This window comes from Dryobates pubescens, chromosome 8 (assembly GCF_014839835.1).
Source record: "Dryobates pubescens isolate bDryPub1 chromosome 8, bDryPub1.pri, whole genome shotgun sequence".
Lineage (NCBI taxonomy): Eukaryota > Metazoa > Chordata > Aves > Piciformes > Picidae > Dryobates > Dryobates pubescens.
The window spans coordinates 34,707,296-34,729,312 of NC_071619.1; the positions used below are offsets into that span (position 1 = coordinate 34,707,296).

At 42.8% G+C, this 22,017-nt stretch overlaps 1 protein-coding gene across 1 annotated transcript in view; it reads right to left on the reverse strand.

The window, feature by feature from the left end:
- NME7 (NME/NM23 family member 7) overlaps positions 1 to 22,017 on the reverse strand; it is a 96,902-nt gene that overhangs the window by 19,432 nt on the left and 55,453 nt on the right. Inside the window, exons 10-11 of the mRNA XM_054163225.1 lie at positions 20,693 to 20,794; positions 1,837 to 1,944 (exon numbers count right to left, since the gene is read on the reverse strand). Of these exons, the coding sequence (XP_054019200.1) occupies positions 1,837 to 1,944; positions 20,693 to 20,794 (210 nt within the window). The remainder of the gene's footprint in view (positions 1 to 1,836; positions 1,945 to 20,692; positions 20,795 to 22,017) is intronic.

Genomic DNA, 22,017 nt, shown 5'->3' on the forward strand with positions numbered 1-22,017 from the left:
CAATCAGAATGAAATATTCACTGTTTTATTTACTCAATAAAGAACACTGACCAATACCCTTCACAACTGCTGGCTCAACTTGGACTGTTATAGAAGGAACTACAGGCAGATGAAGAGCCACATTCTGTGTACAATTATGACTACAGTGAGAAAAAATATTCAGATCCCTCTCCCAGAAAAACACAATCAATAAATGCCTGTTAAAATGACAGGTCTGCAATGGGAGCTGCAAAATATGTAGTCAGACTAATACTAGATCAAGAACTTAGTTTATGCTTCAGCTATGAGATTCAAAGGACAAGAGGATGTAGTGGAAACCTAAAGAACTCCAGCCTCGATTTTTGTTTTAGAGAAGTGAAACTGCTTTGTTCCACACATACAGCAGCTGTAAACTCAAGTTAAACAACCAGAAAAATGGGGTTATACCTACTTTGTATCAGCATAAAGGAGACAGACTTGTGGACATGCAAGAGAGAATTCTGCTGAAGTCCTAAAATGCTCTATGAGTGTTGATGAGACTTCCATTTTTCTCTTGCAGACTATGCCTTTTTTCCTGCTGCCCTTGAAAAAAACATTACTGAGGGATTTTAGGCATGTGGTGACATATACCCATTTACTTGTTTAAACCCAGTCCCTTTGAGCAGAAGCTAGAAGTTGTCAACTTTTAATGACAGCTTGGAAATGGTTTAAAAAGCTGCAACTTTGTTGATACTGGCTGCCATTCTCACTGTTGAATTTCACTAGTCTGTTCCTTCAACTAGATGCAATTTCCTGGCAAACAGCACTTTAACCCACAGATCTGATTTTATTTCATGAAGAGAGATGGTGACACAGTTAGCTCTTCCTTTACCCTCAAGGAAAACACCATATTGGCGGTATAAAATTATCTAGGATGGGAAAACTCTTAACTGCTCCATCATTCTGCAACAGTCTGACAGCAAAACACACAACTACATATAGGCAGTAGAACAGAAGCCATCCATAAGCTGGAAAAACATCTGCTTTGATGCAGAGATTCATCCAAGATGTGCTTACACACCACTTCAGCCTCTCTGTACAGACCTTAGTTTTGAGGCATGGAATTAAGTGAACGAGCTTGTTCTGGTTTTCATAACAACTACTTCCATCTTTACAAATCCCCTTAATTTAAGTTTTTCCCATTTTATTGAACATTAATGAAAGCCTACAAAGCCAAAATGAGATTAAAATTAGTAAGTTAACATAAAACACAGGAAATACCAACTGACATGCAATAACTGTCTACAAAGAAACCTGGACCCTATCTGGAGATTTTTAATTTGCCTGTAATGTTCCAAGCCTCACACAAGCTCACCCTTAGAGACAACACAGATCAGGAGTCATGGTGGTCATCCAAGAAAGAGCTAAGAAAGTGTCCCTGCAGAAGCACAGACAGGTCCTGATACCCATTCCCACAGCCATATTCACACAAAGAGAAGATTCTTGACTTTCTTCTCATTGTATACTTCACTGTGCTATATTCACTTAACAAAACTGCACGGATGAGCTTTGCACAGTATCAGAATTAACTGAGCTAAATGCCCTCAACAAACTCTCTGCTTTTGTTTCTAGTTGATTGCTGGTCTCCAACACAGCTACTCCACATATAAAACACTTCAAAAGCTTAAAACAGTCTCAAACACACTTTCTATGATACAAAGGCAGATGTTTTTTTTTAGCAGGTCTTACCTCCAAAAGTCCATCAAGCTCTTTCTATGATATCAAGGCAGATGGGTTTTTTTAGCAGGTCTTACCTCCAAAAGTCCATCAAGCTCTTTCTATGATATCAAGGCAGATGTTTTTTTTGGCAGGTCTTACCTCCAAAAGTCCATCTTCAGGTAGGTCAGTGCAGTGGACAGCATTCTGAATCTTGTTCTTCCCAAAGACAGCACGCAGAGTTCCAGGTCGGAGAACACGGGCTATTTCCTGTCGAACACAAGAAAACCAGAAGGCCTTTGTGATCCACACTGCTCCTCTGTATCACAGACACAGCAGAATCTCACACAGTGAAATATTATTGTGCTGTCAATATATGTGTGAAAGAAAATATATGTAGAAAAGAAATATATGTATGTATAAAAGGAAACAAAGAGGGAAATTCCAGCTTCCACTACGCACACACAACTGCTGAAAAACCATGCTCCAAGGAGACCTTACTGAGGCCTTCCGGTATCTTAAGGGGGCCTACAAGAAAGCTGGGGAGGGACTTTTAAGGGTGTCAGGTAATGATAGGACATGGGGGAATGGAAACAAAATAGAAATGGGTAGATTCAGACTGGATGTTAGAAAGAAATTCTTCCCCATGAGGGTGGTGAAACACTGTAACAGGTTGCCCAGGGAGCTGGGAGAAGCCCCAGGCCTGGAGGTTTTTAAGGCCAGGCTGGATGTGGCTCTGAGCGACCTGCTCTAGTGTGAGGTGTCCCTGCCCATGGCAGGGGGGTTGGAACTAGCTGATCCTTGAGGTCCCTTCCAACCCTAACAACTCTATGATTAAGACTGTGAAAACTAACTGCTTGAAAGTAGGCCAATCAAGCCACCTCAGGTGAAAAGCAGAACCCTTCATATTACAGATACACCTTTCTGGCACTTGAATTAGTGGAGATAGCTTACGTTAACAGCTTTGCAGCTTTCAAGCACAGACTGTACTGTCTTTAGTGAGCAGACACAAGCACACAGCCTTGCAGACAGCCTCCCCTGATACTGAACTATTTGCCTCAGAACCTGACATTTGTGAAGCCCAGCTACTGAACAGCATCTTTAGCTTCACAGAATCACAGAACGCTGTGTTGGAATGGACCCCAAGGATCACCTTCTAGGTGATAGTGTAGTTTAAATGAGATGGCCCAGCACTGACTCTGACTCATGCCAAAACCTGAACCCCCTTCTCTGTCCTTTGGGGTTGGCATTTCAATAGTCTTCTTCATCTGCAATGCTAAAGGTCTCCTTGGTCTTTTAAAAGTGTTGCTCTTGACACAGTAAATACCATTCAGGTCCTGAAATAACATTCTTCCCCTACCTCTTTACTATGGTACTGCTGTACCCCAGGGCACTGTGGTCATTTGCCCTCCCCTCCAACATGCTCTTTCTTTCTTTCCAGTCCTGCTGTTCTTGTCTGCAATATTGTCCTTTAATCCCTTTTCTATGCCAAATGTGCTACACCTTGTTGACCTCTCTTCCTGACACCCTGGAGCTCTTCTCCAAGCCTACATCATGCACAGTATGCCTTCTTTTAAAACGGTGGCAATGGCATTAACCCAGTTTTCTTGGATATTCTTCCATGAGTGCTTCCTGCTGCTCACACTGAGCTCACACTGCAGCTACTGAACAGAAGAAAACATTCTTCCTTGCCAACAGAGCCTACATTGGCATCTTCCTGAAAAGGCACTGGGTACATTAGGGTGTCATCACTGTGGAAGTGGCCCACGCAGTTTCACCATGCCACTCCCAGGGGTTTGTCTTGGTGTCACAGATGGAGGTTACTGCCCCCACAGCCCAGTCACCAGACTGCATTGTCCAAGCATTTAACTTTCAGTGTCAATGAGTTCAAATGACTTCAGCAGTGTTGCTTCTTGGCTGATCTGGTGTGCTGGGTTGAGGCAGCCCCCTCTGCCCCCACCACAGGCGGGAATAAAACACTCAGACAAACGGATTGCAAAAGTGATGAAAGTTTAAGTAGAAAGTGGTGAATGTTACAGAAAACCCAAAGTGCAGTGACAAAGATCCCAAAACAAACCCAGAGGCATCCCATTCCCACCTGAGGGTACACCCGAGACCCTCAGGGCTCCTTCTTCCCCCTCCCTCTGCTGGGCTAGTCTCAGCTGGCCAGGCCTGAGACTGCCCATCCCCCTGTGGCCTTGGGCCTAGCAGGCCCAAAGCCAGCAGACATCTCCCCCAGTTACCGGCTGGCGGAGGAGGAAGAAAAGAGACAGTGCTAGACTCCGCACTGGATCTTATAGTGGTGCAAAGAATTATGGTAGGAAATACACACAATTTCCTGTGTCCATCCCTCTGGGCTGGACTTCTGGACACAGGAAGTGAACACACCAGGGGGAACCCAGCTCAAACTGCAACATCTGGAAAATACTGCACAAGTACAGGGGAGAACCCACTTGTGTGATACACACCTCCCGTGAGGTCTTTTTCAACCTTATTGATACGATGATGGCAGTGAATATTTTAAGCTAGTTCCAAAAGACCTCACAAGAGAATTATCTGACAGCAACCTCTTGCTGCTTTCCAGCTTCACCCACTTGTGCCTCATTGTGCCTCTGTGATTACTAAATTAAGACAATTGGACTTTAAGGGCAAATTCTTCTCTCAGCACAGCAAATCCTGGTATTTTCTTCTAGTTACAATTAATAGTTATGGTGATCTGTTAACTACTGATCTAGGTTTGTTACCTACAGTGACCTCTTGCCCACCTAGAAGACAATTAAACCACTTTAACATGTTATGAGGAGAAGTTTCAGTTACTGTGCATACATCATACATTATACAGCATAAGGATAAGGATGTCAAGGATATTTGAACATGACACACTCAAACAGCAAACAAATTTTACTTCAGAGGAAACATTCAAGAGTTTCACTTAAAGGAAAAAAAAGCCTCAAGGAGAAAGAAGTGGGGAAAAAAGAACCAAGTCCAACCTGAAAAAACACCTCTCCTCTACGTGGTCCTGATTAAAGGTTTGTGATAAGAAAGTGTGCTGGAGAAACTAAAGTCCCATGCCAGTTAATGATAGCTACGTGACACTTTAATCAAGCCTTCCTTGAAACAGCTATTGATTCCAGTAACAACTAGCTGTCAGGAAGCCTGCAGCAGCACTAGACTTTCATTTGTTTTAGGGACTGTTTTGGGTATATTAGAAAAAAAAAAAAAGAAAAAGGAATGGTGTGGCTATGAAAGCTTTGGGTGCACTTTATCAAAACACAGCTCAGAGATAAAAAGCTAAAGCTGCTATTTCATATTCTGTTTATTTCCTATCCATCAAACTCTCTTGCTCAAACTGTTCCATCCCCCAGCAGGTCCAAAGATACTGTTTCTTATGAAACCTTCCACGTTTTCACTTGACCTGTCTTCTTCATTTTTCTTTCCTTTTCCTTTTTTTACCTTTTTCCTTCTTTAAAAGCAGCTATGGCCTCCTGACTTACCATTTGTCCTAAGCTCTCACTTTTGTCTCACAACTTCATAACAGAAGACCTCATGTTTCTTCTCTTAGATTCATTTGCTCTCCCTAACACTGGCAAAAGCTCCTACTGCTGCAACCTCTTGTTCTTCCTTCCATTTTTCAAACAGAGGTTGCAAGGCATTTTCCTGCCTTTCTGAAACTCATCAGTCACCTTGCACAAAATGGGACACATTCTGTTCTGCCTGAGATTGCATTAGAACAGGAGTACACAAAGGTAGGTCCTCCAGCACTATACATTGTCAGCACCTGATTAATGAGAGTAGAAGGAGCCTTTCTTGCCATGAGATAACAAATAGGAGAGATAAAGCAGTTTCTTCTTTCTCCACTATTGAGGAATGCTTAGGGAATAAGCTGTGTGGATCATGTATATGGCTGTCCTTGTGTATGCATGGCTGGAAATCTTGGAAATGTTTCAGGCAAAGAGGAAGAAATTCTCACCCTTTGCTCTTGTGAGACCCCACCTGGAGTACTGTGCCCAGCTCTGGTGTCCCAGCACAAGAAGGAAATTGAACCATTGGAGCAGGTCCAGAGGAGGGCCACAAAGATGATCAGAGGGCTGGAGCACCTCTACTTTGGGGACAGGTTGCAAGAGTTGAGGCTGTTCAGCCTGGAGAACAGAAGGCTCCAGGGAAACCTGAAGGGGGCTTACAACAAAGCCAGGAGGGGACTTTTTACAAGGGCTTGTGGTGATAGGATGAAAGGATTGAAGCTTGAGGAGGGTAGATTTAGACTGGATATTGGAAAGAAATTCTTTACAGTGAGGGTGGTGAGATTCTGGAACAGGTTGCCTAGGGAGGCTGTGGATGCCCCCTTCCCTGGAGGTGTTCCAGAATAAGGCCTTGAGCAACCTGGTCTAGTGGAAGGTGTCCCTGCCCATGGCAGGAGGGTTGGAACTAGATGCTCTTTAAGGTCTCTTCCAGCCCAAACCATTCTACGAATCTATGAAGAGAGCTCCTTACAGAACTTATTCCCCAGAGCATGTATTAACATACACTCTGCTGCTCCATGACAGGAAGCTTCTCAAGGATGGTTGTGGGGTGGTTCTTCTCCATCCTCTTTTAATCCTCTTTTTCCTAAGCTTTCTAAATACAAGGTCAACATTAACAAGAATGCAACAGGTTTCTTTCATCTAACATTTCACAAAGCAATCCAGAACAGAAGTCTCTTGTTGACAGTGACACCTTTTTCCTTTCTTTGTGTTCCAATGCCATATGTATACATAAAGTACTAAAGACCTTAGTATTATTAGAAAGTGTTTTATACTTTCCATGTGTCACAAAAAAAAACAACAACAGAAATTCAAATCAAAACAATCCCCTCCAAACTAACACCCTCCACACTAAACACTCCTCATCCTTTAATCTTTATGACAAAACAAACTCATACACAGGTTCTCAAGAATCTGGAAAGGTTGCATATCAAAGTCTTTATACATATTTTACCTAATCCTCTGTCTCCTGAGTACTCTGCAATTGACCTAGACATTCAGATTGTCTTCTCCTGATTAATGGTACAGTATGATGCCCCCAACCACTTACCACCTGTCCTGACAAGTTTCTCCTATTTTTCACTGAGCCAAGTCTGCATGCATATAGTTATAACATGCAGTTATAAACTTGATCAGGACATTAAATTTCCTGAACTAGGCAACAGCAGCCACATTTACAGCTGGAAGGCTGCAAAAAGAGCACCTGAGACTCATCTCTTTTCCAAATCAAACCATTTTACAACAGCAATCAAGCCAGAGTTTATTTGGTTACAAACCCCTAATCTGGTCTAATGGGGAGGGGAACCAAACTGCTTGATTATTTTAATACCACCTACCTCTGAACTACCAGTCTGAAGCCCTGTATCTCTTGCAAGTTTTGTTAATGGACCTAAAATTATCTCCCCTACTCCGGTGCTGGCAGTTTTTTTGAAAGCTCACAAGTCTGTAGAAGTTGTTACACTGTCTCCTTCTCACTCTCCATCCCTTGAGGCACTTTGATTCTCTCTCTTTCACTCCCACACATTCCCTACCACTCCTCTTCTTTGGCAGCCCAAAGGTGCTGCACCAACTCTCCGCAGACTCTCTGCTGTGGGCAGCAAATGTGGTACATTTGCCAGCCTGAGATAGCATTTTACTGCTCTTGGTGCTCCTGGTTGATGCTTAAGCTATTCTAATGATAATTGCCTTGCTCAGAAGCTTCTTACTTGTTGGTGTGCCTATCTGCCATTGTCAATGGGCAAAACTTAGATAAGAGCAAGCAGACACTCTTCTGAGCTAAGCGGGAGCTGCAATTGTTTAGCCTGGAGAAGAGGAGGCTCAGGGGAGACCTTATTGCTCTCTACAACTACCTGAAGGGTGGTTGCAGCCACATGGGGGTTGGTCTCTTCTCCCAGGCAACCAGCACCAGAACAAGAGGACACAGTCTCAAGCTGTGCCAGGGAAGGTTTAGGCTGGATGTTAGGAAGAAATTCTTCACAGAAAGAGTGATTGACCATTGGAATGTGCTGCCCAGGGAGGTGGTGGAGTCACCATCCCTGGAAGTGTTTAATATAAGAGTGGAGGAGGCACTTAGTGCCATGGTTTAGTTGATTAGATGGTGTTGGGTGATAGGTTGGATCTCAAAGGTCTCTTCCAACCTGGTTAATTCTGTGATTCTGTGAAGTGTAAACTAGATTGGAAGGTGAAGTCTGGAGGATAATTGACACACCAAATACAGGTTGGTCACAAAATAGGAGTAAAGATCAAACATCTAGCTATCTTGTTGTGTTATCTGGGTGCAATAAGGGATATTTATATTGCTTCATAAGTTGGAAAAAGGAAGCATTTCAGATTTTAAAAGGAACTAATCCCAAAAGATATCAAAACACACAGTATAACTGTAAATTTGATTATTAGGCACTTCACTTCTGATGATTTCCCAGTGCCTCCAAGGCATCCAGAATTTCATCTGTTTATTAATTCACCTGAAAAACAAAGATAAAAAAATACTAGACTGCAAGGGATATCTTGGGATTTCATTAATTCATGTCAGCAAAATATCTGGAGAGTCTCCAGCAAAAGTCACTAAGAAGCTGCAAGGCATTTTTAGTCTGCAGATATCTTGGCTGAGTTTTCCCCAGTAAGAACAAGGCAAATAATAAATTATCCTTACCTCTGAATTTAGTGAGAGGGAATTTTACATTTGGGAAAGCAGTCCAAATATCTCCACTTTACACTTTGCAAAACAGAAAAAACTGCTTTGAAATTCTACTGAGACTTCCCTAGCTGAACCAGCTTTGGATCATCCACTTCAACAGAAAATGCAGACAAACCCAAAGACAAAGCTCACAAGGGGAAAACAACTTGAGAAACTGACAGATCTTCCAGTAGTGATCACAGAATGGTAGGAGTTGGAAGGAACCTCTGAAGATCATTGAGTCCATCCCCCCTGCCAAGGCAGGTTCACCCAGAGAAGGTCACACAGGAATGCATCCAGAGGGTTTTGAATGTCTCCAGAGATGGAAAATCTACAGGCAGCCTGTTTCAGTGCTCCATCACCCTTAATTCATCAGTTCCCCTAAGATCAACCTCTTTTGTACACCATCTTATCATCAGGAGTACATGAGATATCCTATGATCTGCCTCCTTTTCTGCTTGGTCATTATTAGCTCTGCCACCCATTTAATAACCAAGCAGAGCTTGAATAAGCAGTCCTCTAGGATAAGAAAAAGAAAAAAAGAAGACTAAGAAAAGCCATGCACATCCAAGAACTGACTACTCATAAGCTGCTGACTGAAAGACTGAAACGTTTAGAGACAGCTACAGTCAGTTTCAGAATAATCAGGTTCGTAACATCACCATGGTTACATGGAAAATTAAGTGTCCTACTGCCCTTTTTCTACATGTTTATAACTTCCTCTGTGGCACATTTTCAACAAGCACCTTTACAGAATCATCATTTTGGCTGGAAAAGACCTCTAAGATCATTGAGTCCAACTGTTGACCCAAGACCACCACAGCCATTAAATCATATCCTGAAGTGCCATGTCCACATGTGCTGACTCTTGCTACTTGCCTTCTCTGACACTAGAAAAAGCTCTTGTAGCCTGGTGTTCCAAGTTCTGCCTGGCTTTATTATTTCCTTAATTTTTTTTTTTTACTGGAACTATCATTAGTATTACTTCATACCTTGAAGTCTGTATAACAACACTCCAAAACCACTATGTTGTGGTTTTGAGTGGTAACTCAGGAAGAATGCAAGTGAAGGACAAGGCTATCTATAGTCAACAAAAACCTGAGTCAGCCATGTAGGCAAATGCTCTTAATCTATTCAAATCAAAGATTCTGCAAATGCACAAGGTCACTGTGACCAGGATGATAAGAAACTGGAGAAGGGAAAAAAAGAGCCTTTGGTGCAGTTACAGTATCATTTTCTTTTCCAGATAGAGTGACCTCAGCACTTCCGAGATCTTCTGGAAGCACTGCTCTCTTTTTCCAAAGAAGGACTGAGGTTATAGATTTATCTTTTTCCCTTCCATGTTTCTTTTCAGAGATTATTTTTTATATACTTAAAAACATCACTGTCCAACATTGCCTGAAATTGTGCCAGGGAAGGTTTAAGTTGGACATTAGACAAAATTTCATTCCTGCAAGAATGGTTAGGTATTGGAACAGGCTGCTTAGGGAGGTGGTGGTGTCCCCATCCCTGGAGGTATTCAAGAAATGTATGGACATGGCACTCTGGGACATGCTTTAATAGCCATGGTGGTCTTTGGTCAATGGTTGGGCTCAATGATCTTAGAGGTCTTCTCCAACCAAAACAATTCTATGATTCTGTGATATGAGACTGATTTGCTGTCTGCTGTAACCAAACAAAACAAGTTAAGCAAACAAGCACACAGACTGATTAACACAGAACCACATCTTTTTTTTTTAAGAGACTTGTATTTGTGCCTTTATGGCCTGAATATATTAATGAATCTATTCTCAAAGTCTCAGCAACTACAGCAGAACCATAATAGAACAATCCAAGGGAGGAACAACAAAGAAAAAAACAACAATAAAAGATGAAGAATCACCAAGGAAAATGGACCTCCTGTGACTGCAGTACCTAGGAGTTCTGATTTCCAGCTCTGCACCTCACTGCCAAAGTCTGCATTTTCACAAGAGAGGAGAATGCTTTGATTCTTAAAAAGTGTTAAAATCCTCCCATAGGTGAGGCAAATAATATTTTAATCCAGGGCAGCTGTGTGAAACAAATCTTAGGAGAGAATGCTGCAGATTCCCTTTGATCAGCCTAGCAGGGTAAAGTTACATTGTGTATTTGTAACAGTCTGGTATCAAAGGATCACCTGATACGTTTGAAGCCTACCTCTTTTTCCACATTAGTGAAAGACAAAACTTTTCTCCTCAGTCCATCTAAGATGCTCTGGGTGAGACCACATCTGAAGCATAGTGGCCAGTTCTGGGCTTCCCAGTTCAGGAGGGACAGGGATATATTAGAGAGAGTCTAATCCAGGCTCAAGGATGATTAAGGGACTGGAATGTGTCTGATGAGGAAAGGCTAAAAGACTGGGGCTGTTTAGTCCCGAGAAGACTGAGAGGGGATCTTATTAATGTTTACAAATATCTGAAGGGTGGATGTCAAGAAAGGGCCAGACTCTTTTCAATTGTGTCCTGTGATAGGATGAGGGCAAATGGACACAAACTAGAACACAAGTCAACGCAAAGAAAAACTTCTTTACTGCAAGGGTGCTGAAGCACTGGAACAGACTGACCAGAGAGGTTGTGGAGTCTCCTTCTCTGAAGACTTTCAAAACCTGTCTGGATGCACTCCTGTGTGTGACCTGCCCTCAGTGATCCTGCTTTGGCAGCGGGGGTTGGACTCAATGATCTCTACAAGTCCCTTCCAACACTTAACATTCTAGGATCCTATGATATCTAAGCAGAGAGACAATAAAGGTATCAGATAGCATGATTTCAAAAACAAACCAAGCACATGCTACAAGAAACTAAGCAAGCAGCTCTTCTACAACTTTGTGTGCTCACCTTTTAAATGAAATACAACCCAGCTAAAGGAGATGACAAATCTGCAGCACCACTTGCTAAAAGTTGGCATATCTTCAAAGCTTGGAGAGAACCCACACAGGAAGATGCAATACAAACAGGATACAGAAGCATTCGTTTTGCAAGACAAGACATGCAGGTGGACAGTTACCATCAAAGCCCCATGCAATCTGAAGAAACCCCACCACTTCCTCAAGGCTGGAGTAGACAAGTTTATGTAACTTACAGAATTTATAAGAATCTTGTGCACTGATACTTAAAATCTCACCTTTTTAATTACACCCACCTACTGCTTCGGGGTGCACTCAGTCTGAGTGTGAAGGCAGCTCTAGGCCAGGCTTTTTTTCCCACACCTACCTATAGACACAAGTAGTCTTCATGAATTCAGATTACAGATCAAAGAATGCATAAGGTTGGAAGGGACCCCCAAACACCTTCCTGTCCAAACCCTGCCTCCAAGTGAGCAGGGACATCTCCAACTAGATCAGGCTGCTCAGGGCCCCATCAAGTTTGACCCAGGAATGGGGCCTCAATCACATCTCTGGGCAACCTGTTCCAGTATTTCACCACTAATTGTAAAGAACATCCTAACATCCAACCTAAATCTACCCTGCTGAAGATTAAGACTATTCCCTCTTGCTCTCTCTCTACAAGCCTTCCTGTAGGTCCCCTTCAGATACTGAAATGCTGCTATAAGGTCTCCCTAGAATGTTTTCTTCTCCAGGCCTAACAACCACAACGCTCCCAGCCTGTCCAGTCCTCAGATCATCCTTGTGACCCTCCTCTGGACCTACTCCAGCCAGTCTATGTCCTTTTTGTGCTGGGGGCCCCAGAGCGGGACACAGTACTCCAGGTGAGGTCTCACCAGGGTAGAGTAGAGTGGCAGAACCACCTCTCTTGATCTGCTGGCCATGTTTCTTCTGATGCAGCCCAGGATGTGACTGTCCTTCTGGGCTGCAAGTGCACATTGCTGGCTCATGTCCACTATGACTAAATTAGGCTACATGTCTTCATGTGTCTGAAGAGCTGAACAGTACAAAGTCCTTGAGCAGGAAATGGAGTTTTCTTAAAAAGTAAATATTCTAAGGGTAGCTTAAACTCTGACAAAAATGGCTAGGCCTAGGACTTTGCAGAGAAATACCTAAAACCCTTGCTCCAGGACACTCTGGCACGTTGTCTGTTCTGGGGAGTAGCTAGAAGGCCTCTACAGCCACACGACAAGGAAGTCAAGGGAGATCATTAACAAGTGCTGTTAATGGCTTGTGGCACATCCCTGCTTTTCTTCAGTCCCTGGGCTCTTGTTCAGCTTCTCTTCTCTTGCTAAAATAAGGCAAACTATTCTAGCCTGGAACCAGGCATGAGGAGCCCAGGAAAAAACAGTCCAAAGCCAGGGACAACACAATAGAAGGGAAAGATGGCAACACGGATAGGAAACCTGAGGCTCTGAAGCGGATGGCACTTTCCAGAAGGGCATACAGGACTTCTGCTAACATGTTGAGAACTTCTTGGAAATGTCCAGACATTGCAGTTAGGAAGGTGCCTTTTCATGAGGAGACACTAGAATATTATAGTGGCAGGTAGCAGGGAAAACCACCAAAAACCCCTGCATAGGCTAAAGGGGCTTTGATAGCCAACTGAGACAAGATAAACCCCAGGACTTCAGTAACCAGAAACAAGATGCAAATGTCCTCCAGTTTCAGTTCTCTTCCAGAAGTCCCCTGCATCTTCTCTCCAGAGGAAGAAAGCAGCACACTTTCTCCAGCATCAAGCTTCTGCGGTTGTAGTGGGCTCGGTATCAGTCAGCACAGTACCTTTTATTATCTGCTTTACTGCTGAACCTAAGTTCCATGATCTCACATCCAGGATCTGTTCAAGCACTGCTGGCATTTTCAAGTCTGGACCCTCAGACAATGAGTCGCAGATAAACATGTTGGGGTTTTTTCCAAGCTGTAACCTTGCCAACATGCTTCAATCACATTGGATTTAAAGCAGGGTTCAGTCTTGAGGGCTCTGTCCGTAGTCTCCTGATGGAGACTGCCAGTCGCCACTAGTAACAGCAACTTTCAACACATATTCACCTACCCATCAAAAATCAAAGTGAGCCTGCAGACTCCAGCCCCACATGACACTGAGCAGCCGGCACATGGCGGCAACCTTCCGGCAATAACAAGTCATGTTTAAAGCAAATCACTTGCACACAAAAGCCTCCTCCTCCACTACTAGTGCTCTGCTTTGTGTTCTAATCTCACAGAATGGTAGGGGTTGCAAGGCACCTCTGGAGATCATTGAGTCCAACCCGCCTGCCAAGGGCAGGTTCACCTAGAGAAGGTCACACAGAAACACATTCAGGCAGGTTTTGAGTGCCTTCAGGGATGCAGACTGCACATCCTCTCTGGGCAGGACATTCCAGTGCTCCACCAAGAAGCTGCTCCTCATCTTTAGATGGAATTTCTTATGTTCAAGTTTGTGCCTGTTGCCCTTTGTTGTGTCATTGGGCACCACCAAAAAAGACTGGTCCCATCCTCCTGACACCCACCCTTTAAGTATTTATAAGCATTTATGAGATTCCCCCTTCACTCATCTTTTTCCCAGACTAAAGAGAACCAATTATCTCAGTCTTTCCTCATAAGAGAGGTGTTCCAGTTCCTTAATCATCTTTGTATCCCTTTTCTGTACCCTCTCCAGCAAGTCCACATCTCTACGCAAAGACATACTTCAGTGATGTTCCTCTGCAAAGGGTGCATCAGCTGCAAAGGGTGGATTGGAGAAGACAGTATGCAACATACAGTTCTAAGAAGGTCACCTCAAAACTAAAACCAGATCATGCATATGTGCCACTATAAAGCATGTGTACATACACACATGATTAAAGCAAAAGGGACTGGCAGACCTCTGCAATACCCACTCAGAAGCCAAAGAAACACTATGAACACTGAATTCATGCCTGCAAAATTCTTGGGTTCTTGACTCTTTGCTGCCCTCAGAGATACACACAGCTTTGTAAGGAAGAACAAATATGAGATCAGTCTTGGGTTCAGTGCAGCCAACCCTGACTGTGTCCATTTTAAACCAGAGAAAGCAACTCACTGCCACAGGTCTGCTGTTTGGCATCCATGCAGACATAAGTTGCCTCTAACAAGTTGTTAACACTTTCAGAGGTAAATGTCAAACTACACTCCAATATACTGACACTCTAAACCACTGGTGGCAACTGGCTACAGCCATTACAGCTGTGGGTCACTAGAGCACAGCTGTCTTAACACTTCTTCTAGATCCAGCCTTAACAAGCCCACTGCCCATGCACAGAGGGTTGAAACAGAACAACTAGGGGAAGTCCCAAATCCACCCAGATTTTGGGCTTAATGAACCAGCACTGACAGCTCAGCAAAAGGGGGATGCACTAGAAGGAAGAATCTCCCTCCACAGATACTCATCAAAAATTACCATGTCCCTCAACTAAAAGGCCTTAGCTCTGCCTAGAACACATTTTCATTAGACCTACAGAGGCTAATGTGGAAATTAAAAACTGAAAGGGCAGAGTCAGATGACTGACCCTAAATAACATCTAAGCAATTCAATCATGTCTTTCCCATTGCAGGCTTAGACAGCAGGGTATCGTAACTGGTACCAATCGATCTGTTTGCACTCTGGCTGATAATGGTCTGGCACTGAATGAATTTTTTTATTATTATTATATGACTCAGGCTATCTGAGAAGATAATCCCATGAAAATCTTCTTCATCAAAGGATTAGATTGGTAAATCTTATTTCTCTTGAAGCACATTATGTACTTCACTGTCAACACCCTTAGCAAGGCTCACTGTATAGAGAACCCGCACTGAAACAGCCAGGAATGTACTACCAGAAAATGAATACTCAGGAGCTCAAAAATAGTCTGTACATTTCTTTATATCTTCCAATGAACTATTTTTTTTATGTGATGTAATATGAAAATGTCCTGCTGCTAAGGTAATGCTAAGGAATGAATATGAACATTTTGGCCTCATACGCAGATATTTTCCAGCCCTGGAGATTCACAGGAGGTTTATACAAACAAAAATCTTACAGCAACTGTGCTTTTTGGCTCATACTGTTATCCCTATTTAACTGATGTGATAATTGAGGCAGAAACATATTGAACTTTTTATCCAAGGTCACACAGTGAGGTCAGGAATGGAGCTAAAGCAGACTCCGGCTCTTTCAGTTCGCTGCTTTGTTTTAAACCATCTAATTTCTCTTTCAGCTCTTTGGTATTGATGCAAAAGCACAAAAGACTGCTAGCACAGTGCTACCTTTATAATTGCAAATCCCCAGTGTAAAAATAATGCAGGTTAGGATCTAAAGCAAGCATATGAAAACCCCTTTTCAGCCCACTGGCTGCAGAAATATTGCAGTGCATTCCATCACTTTAATAATATCTCACAGCAGGAGGTATTTGAGTCACTTTTAGCATGCTGTCAATCCTAACAAAAAGTTCTTAAGACTACTAAAAGTTATTCAGTCAGCCAGGAACATGCAGATGACATAGGCTCCTGGAACCACATGTTACAACCAACCTTTTCTCTTGTGTACAAAGTTCAAAATAAAGGTAAAAATAAGAAAATAACCCAACTTCTCTGATTTCTACAACATTTTACAAGTGTCTTAGGAATACTAAGTAATCATCTCAACAATTCCATGACAAAACAATACCAGCAGCTATTCCAGCATAGGAGCTGCACAAAAAAGGTGTGAAAACTGAAGCTGCAGCTTCAGGTCTAATACCTAATTCTTTCTACAGTGTTAAACATCAGGGACTTGGACAAAAGCAGACCTATTACCAAATGATTTGGGAAAATAGGTATCACCTCTTTCTGGATGTGTTTTATTGCAGCACACCTCATTCGAGCTGCCTCCTCTCTCCTCAGCCATGTGCTGGGTATGTGATGCAGCTCGGATCGCTGTCACGATTGCAGTCAGGCTTGGGACTGCAACTGTGAGAGGGGGTGTGTTGCCTCCTGTAGTCAGTGGTGAGTCTCCATTGTCCATCGGGTTTAAGCACTGGTGAGCTGTATGGATCTACACTTCCAGCGATACAGGAAGTTAACAAGTGGTGTCCCTCCAGACCGAGACCCAAAAATACCTCACGGCCCCATGAGCAGCCTTTTGCTTCACTGTGGTCCAAAATGATTGTATCCCCACCCAATTCCACAGTGCAATACAAAAAGTCTGTTACCAACTCATGCAAATGTCTCCTGCAATTCACGAGGTGATGCTCTGTGGCTTTGTAGGTGCCAGCATGCTGTTCCTCACTCAAAGTTCCATGGACTGGATAGCAAATAAGACGCCCATACTTTGACAAGTCCACTAACAATTCTTTCCGTGTTGGGATGTGCTCACAGGAACTGTCAGAATGTCTGTTTCTTTTGATTGCCTGTTTAATTTGCTCTATTTGACTGAGGAAACGTCCCTTAAAGGCATCTGGTACTTACTGAATGAGGGGTTTGGTTACAGGTTGGACTCGATGATCCTCGAGGTCTCTTCCAACCTTAGTTATATTGTTTATTGTTTAAACTGTCTTCCGGCAAAACAAAGAACAGACTGAAAGGGCTCTGGACATTCATACCCAGGTTAGATCCCTGACTTACCACAAGGTGATTACTACATTTGCTATGGATCCAAGATACAATTAACAGCACATGTGACTGAGATTAATGATATAAATCAAATTCCAACACCTTTACTCACTTCTAATAGCACCTTGCTTTGAGAGCCATCACAGTGATCTCAACGGCACTACTTGCCAAATAGGGTACAACTGAAGAGGAGCCAGAGTGATGCAAGCAGGTACATTGTGTACTAGACTTGGTCTTCACCTGTGTCTATAAACAGGCTGTAGACACATCAGGATCTGGTACATACATACACAAACAAACAAGCAAGTTACAGAGAGATCCAGACCTCTCAACAATGATACACTATTAGATTTACTCTAAGGACCAGAATATCAAGCCCATGGTCTCTTCATTGCCTGCATACAACCTTGTAAGATAATGAAACTGCTGTTATATTTTCTGCTGCTCCTATGTGAAACAGAAATTGTAACCACAAAGTTCAGTTGTGAGCTTCTTTGATGATTGCAGTTAGAAATTGCAAAAGAACACTGCAATACCTTAGTCCTTTATACCTCAAGGACAAGTTACAAATCCTATCTGAAGAGACAGAAACATTTCAGGCAAAGATCACTCTCGAGAGCAGCTGTAGTTACTGTATACATGCTTTATGTGCCTGAAGAACCAATGCACTTGTAATTCTTACAGAAAAGAGTGGACAGTTGCCTGTCTTCTATGCATACCATTAGTGTAACTCCTATGAAGTCAGTGTTCAAAACTTTGTGCTGCTTGCTCCTGCTAGAAGCAGGTGGGGTACACATTTTCACTTCACAAGTCATAGAGTTAATTAATAAAAGGGACAGCATAGGTAGGTCACCAGAGAGGAATTTAGTTCTCTCCTTTGCTGTTTGTTTGTGCTACCTAGAGAAGCCATCAGTTTATACATGCCTCAGTTCCTCAGCTCACATACAGTTCCTCTGTTGGTCACATACGTGTCGTATGGCTATGACTCATCTGATAGAGTAAGAAAAAATACAGGCATTTCATAGAATCAGTAAGATTAAGATCATCAAGTCCAACCATAACTCAAATACCATGACCACTAAACTAAATCCTGAAGCACTGCATCTACACTATTGAACATGTCCGGGGATGGTGACTCCAGCACTGCCCAGCACAGTCTGTTTCAATGCCTCACTACTCTTTCAGGAAAGAAATTTTTCTCAATAGCTAATCTAAACCATCCTTGGCACAACTTGGACCCATTTCCTTTCATCCTGTCCCTACTTACTTGGGAGAATAGATCAATACCAGACTCACTACGACCTCCGTTCAGATACTTGTAGGGAGCAATAACGTCTCCCCTTAGCCTTCTCTTCTGCAGACTAAACAACCCCAGCTCCTTCAGCCACTCCTTGTATGATGTGCCCTCCAAGACCCTCACCAGCCTTGCTGTTCTTCTCTCAATGTCTTTCTTATACTGTGGTGCTCAGAACTGAATACAGTACTTAAGCTGTGGTCTCACCAGGGCTGAGTACAGGGGCATGATCACTTCCCTACTCCTGCTGATCACATTATTCCTGATCCAAGTCAGGATACTGTTGGCCTTCTCAGATACCTGGGCACACTGATGGCTCATGTTCAGCCATCCATCCACCAGCAGCCCCAGATCCTTTTCCACTGGGCTGCTTTCCAGTCACTCTGCCCCAAACCTGTAGCATTACTTGGGGTTCTTGTGACCAAAGTGCAGGACCTGGCACTTGGTCTTGTTTAACCTCATCCCACTGGCCTCAGCCCATCAATCTGACCTGTCCAGATCTCTCTGAAAAGCCTTCCTACCCTTGAGCAGATCAACACACATTATCAATTTTTTGTCATCTGCAAACTTACTGATGGTGTCCCTGATCACCTCATTCAAATCATTGATGAAGATATCAAACAGAACTGGCCCCAGTACTGAGCCCTGGGGGACACTGCTTGTGACCAGCCACCAAGTGGATTTAACTCCATTTTCCACAACTTGTATTTCCCTTGTACCATGTACATTTGTCTTTAGTAACCTAAAGCCACTGTGAAGTTTGCAAGCATATTTTAATGTAGCAGGCCTTAAATAACCAGAAATATGAAAAGGATATAAAAGGCCCAAATAAAACAACTGCACCTTTTAGAATTTTAAAGGCCAGAAGCCTTAAACATGGATTTGACACAAAACTGAAGCCACTGTATTGTGGGCATCATTACTGATGTATCATCCTGCAGGTAAAATTAAGTCAGATAATCAAGTTATGTTCTGCATACAAGATGCCAACCCATCAGAGAAACATTTGAATGTTACCAAACAGAAAGGGAAAAAAGCAGTTTGCATAATACCTTTAGCTCATGTTTTCTTTCATGGAAACTCTGGATCTGAGCTAAAATATATCCTGAACAACTTGTTCTTCCCTTCAAATACTAATCTGTGCAATTTTTTTCCATGGAAACTGGTAAACCCACTCAAGTCTGCAATTGAAACATCAAATCTTAACCAAAAATCTATACAAACCCTGACCTCACTGACTCTGTATTGTTATTTCATCCCATGGCTCCTGTGTGGTACAGTAGCCTTCACTGTTTAACAGAACACTGCCAACTTTGAGACAGCACTTATGCACACATTATCAGACATACCTCATTAGTCAGCTCAAGAAATGAAAAGCAAAAGCTGGAAGCATTAGCATAGCCAACAGGTATGAGAATTACACCCTTTCCTGTTTGATTCCTTCTGAAAAACACAGGAAACATCCTTCTTTTACAGTTTCATCCTACAAGAATGCCACAGGCTGCAGTGGACTAACACTTGATTTACACTGGTATGCATGTGCAATAACTATCAGAAGGTCAGAAGAATTGCTGGAGGATTTGCAATTTGGTCCACTAAGACTAGCATTTGACTTCCATAATAATGCTTACATAGAATCAGAGAATGTTAAGGGTGGGAGGAGATTTCTAGAGATCATGTAGTTCAGACTCCCTGCCAAAGCAGGATTACCTAGGGCAGGTCACACAGGAATGCATCCAGGCACATTTTGAAAGTCTCCACAGAAGGTGACTCCACAACCCCTCTGGGCAATGCCACCAAGAGAGGTCCAGGGCTCTGGTACTCTCACAGTAAAGAAGTTTCTCCTCATGTTGAGGTGGAACTTCCTGTGTTCTAGCTTATGCCCATTTTTCCTTGTTGTATTACTGTGCACCACCAAAAAGAGCCTGGCACCTCCATCTTGACACCCACCCATCAAATATTGATAGACATTAATAAGATCCTCTCTCAGCCTTCTCTTCTCCAGACTAAACAACCATAGGTTTCTCAGGCTTTCTTCACAGGAGAGATGTTCAAGTTCCACAATCATCCTCACATCTCTCTGTTGGTCTCTCTCCAGCAGATCCCCATTTCTCTTGAATTGGGGAGCCCAAAACTGGATACAGATTCCAGGTGGGGTCTCACCAGGGCACAGCAGAAGGGGAGAAGAACTTCCCTAGACCTGCTGAACACCCTTTTCTTGATGCACCCCAGGATACCATTGGCCCTCTTGGCCACAAGGGCACATTGATGTCACGTGAATAACTTACTGACTCCTAGGACTCCATCTTTCTCCACAGGGCTGCTTTCCAGCAGGACAACCCCTAGTTTGTACTGGTGCCTGGTGTAATTTATCCCCCAGTGCAGGATTCTACACTTGTCCTTACTGAATTTCATGAGGTTCATGTCATGTCTCCAAGGAATGCAGCAGGTATGTGGCATCCTCACCACACTGAGATATTTTAATTCATGTAGACAGTACATCAACTTTTTAATTACTCCTTATCAGTCAAGCAAGTACTTACAGGGTCAGAAGGACCACAGAAGTCTCTGAACACTTTTGGAGGTTCAGGTTGTATTATCTCCATTGCTATGCAAGGGCCTGAACACAACTCTGTAACCATGTCCTAGAAGAGGAAAAAAAAGACCAAAAATAAATGGCAGAAACAAATCTGAGCTTCTTTGATCATTAGCAAGGGTTGTGTTCCTCCCCCAAACTAGACCCAAATTTATAGGACAGGAACAATTAAGAAATATTGGTACATGCAGGAAAGCAAAGACATGAAATAAAGATATCAGTATTCACAACTGAAGGAATGTTTTCCATTTTGGTACATTGTTTAGAAGGTGGAAATGTGGTAAACTGGATATTCAGCTTCAGCAGGACACCAAACACCTTGCAACAGCATCCATGGTACTTTGCAGTCTTCTGCAGACAGATCCTTATTGATCTGGACTTGGATTTCACAGAGGTATCCCCTAACCTGCCAAACTAGGCTGAATCAATGCAACAGACTTTATGTAAGCCTGGAAGATCATGCTATGTTCAGCCAGCTCCACAGGCAGCAATGTACTCTGCAGCATTCCCTACAAGGAGCACAGTACACAACCTAGATTTGTTTCCAAATATACACTTGTTTGATGGGTTTATGTCATCAATATATCTCTTGGGGGTTTGGCTCTCGCCGTCTTTTCCTCACATATTACCACAGTTGAAACACATAGGACACAACTGAAAAGGGCATGCCACACAACCTATTAGAGGAAGGGTCCTTGATCTGGAAAGATTCTCCTGGACTGCTTTTACCAGAATCTCAGTTACAACAAACCCATCTGTTTACCTGGAGCCTCCTGAAGAGTAAAGAGACATTGTGAGTTCCAAGTGGGTGATGCACATGGGTCTTAGTTTTCATAAGCTTAATTTAACATGGGCATTACTGCCAATTAATTTGGAGTTTGCTAAATACAGGTATGGGTTTCATGAGCAGAAAGAACCTATTTTGATGTTCTAGTCTGACTTCCTCTTTTAAAGCATGTCCTTGTAGTTGCATACTTGTCTAGCAATATGGGCAGATGATATTTAAAGAAATCAGGATAATTGAAATTATCAAAATCAGTGAGGAAAGGGGAAAGGAGAAAACATTCACAAGAAATAGGGCAGGACAGGGAAGGTCAAACAAGGTACTAAAATCATATCTACCTCCCATGGGAAGGTCAAGGGTGAGTCATAGCAAAGAACAAGAGTGTACAGAGTGGGCAAAACAGCAGTAGGAAAAGAAGGATTAAGTCCTTCTCTGCCTTTTATGAATTGAGATGGAAACTAAATACACAAACAGCAAACAACATGAGC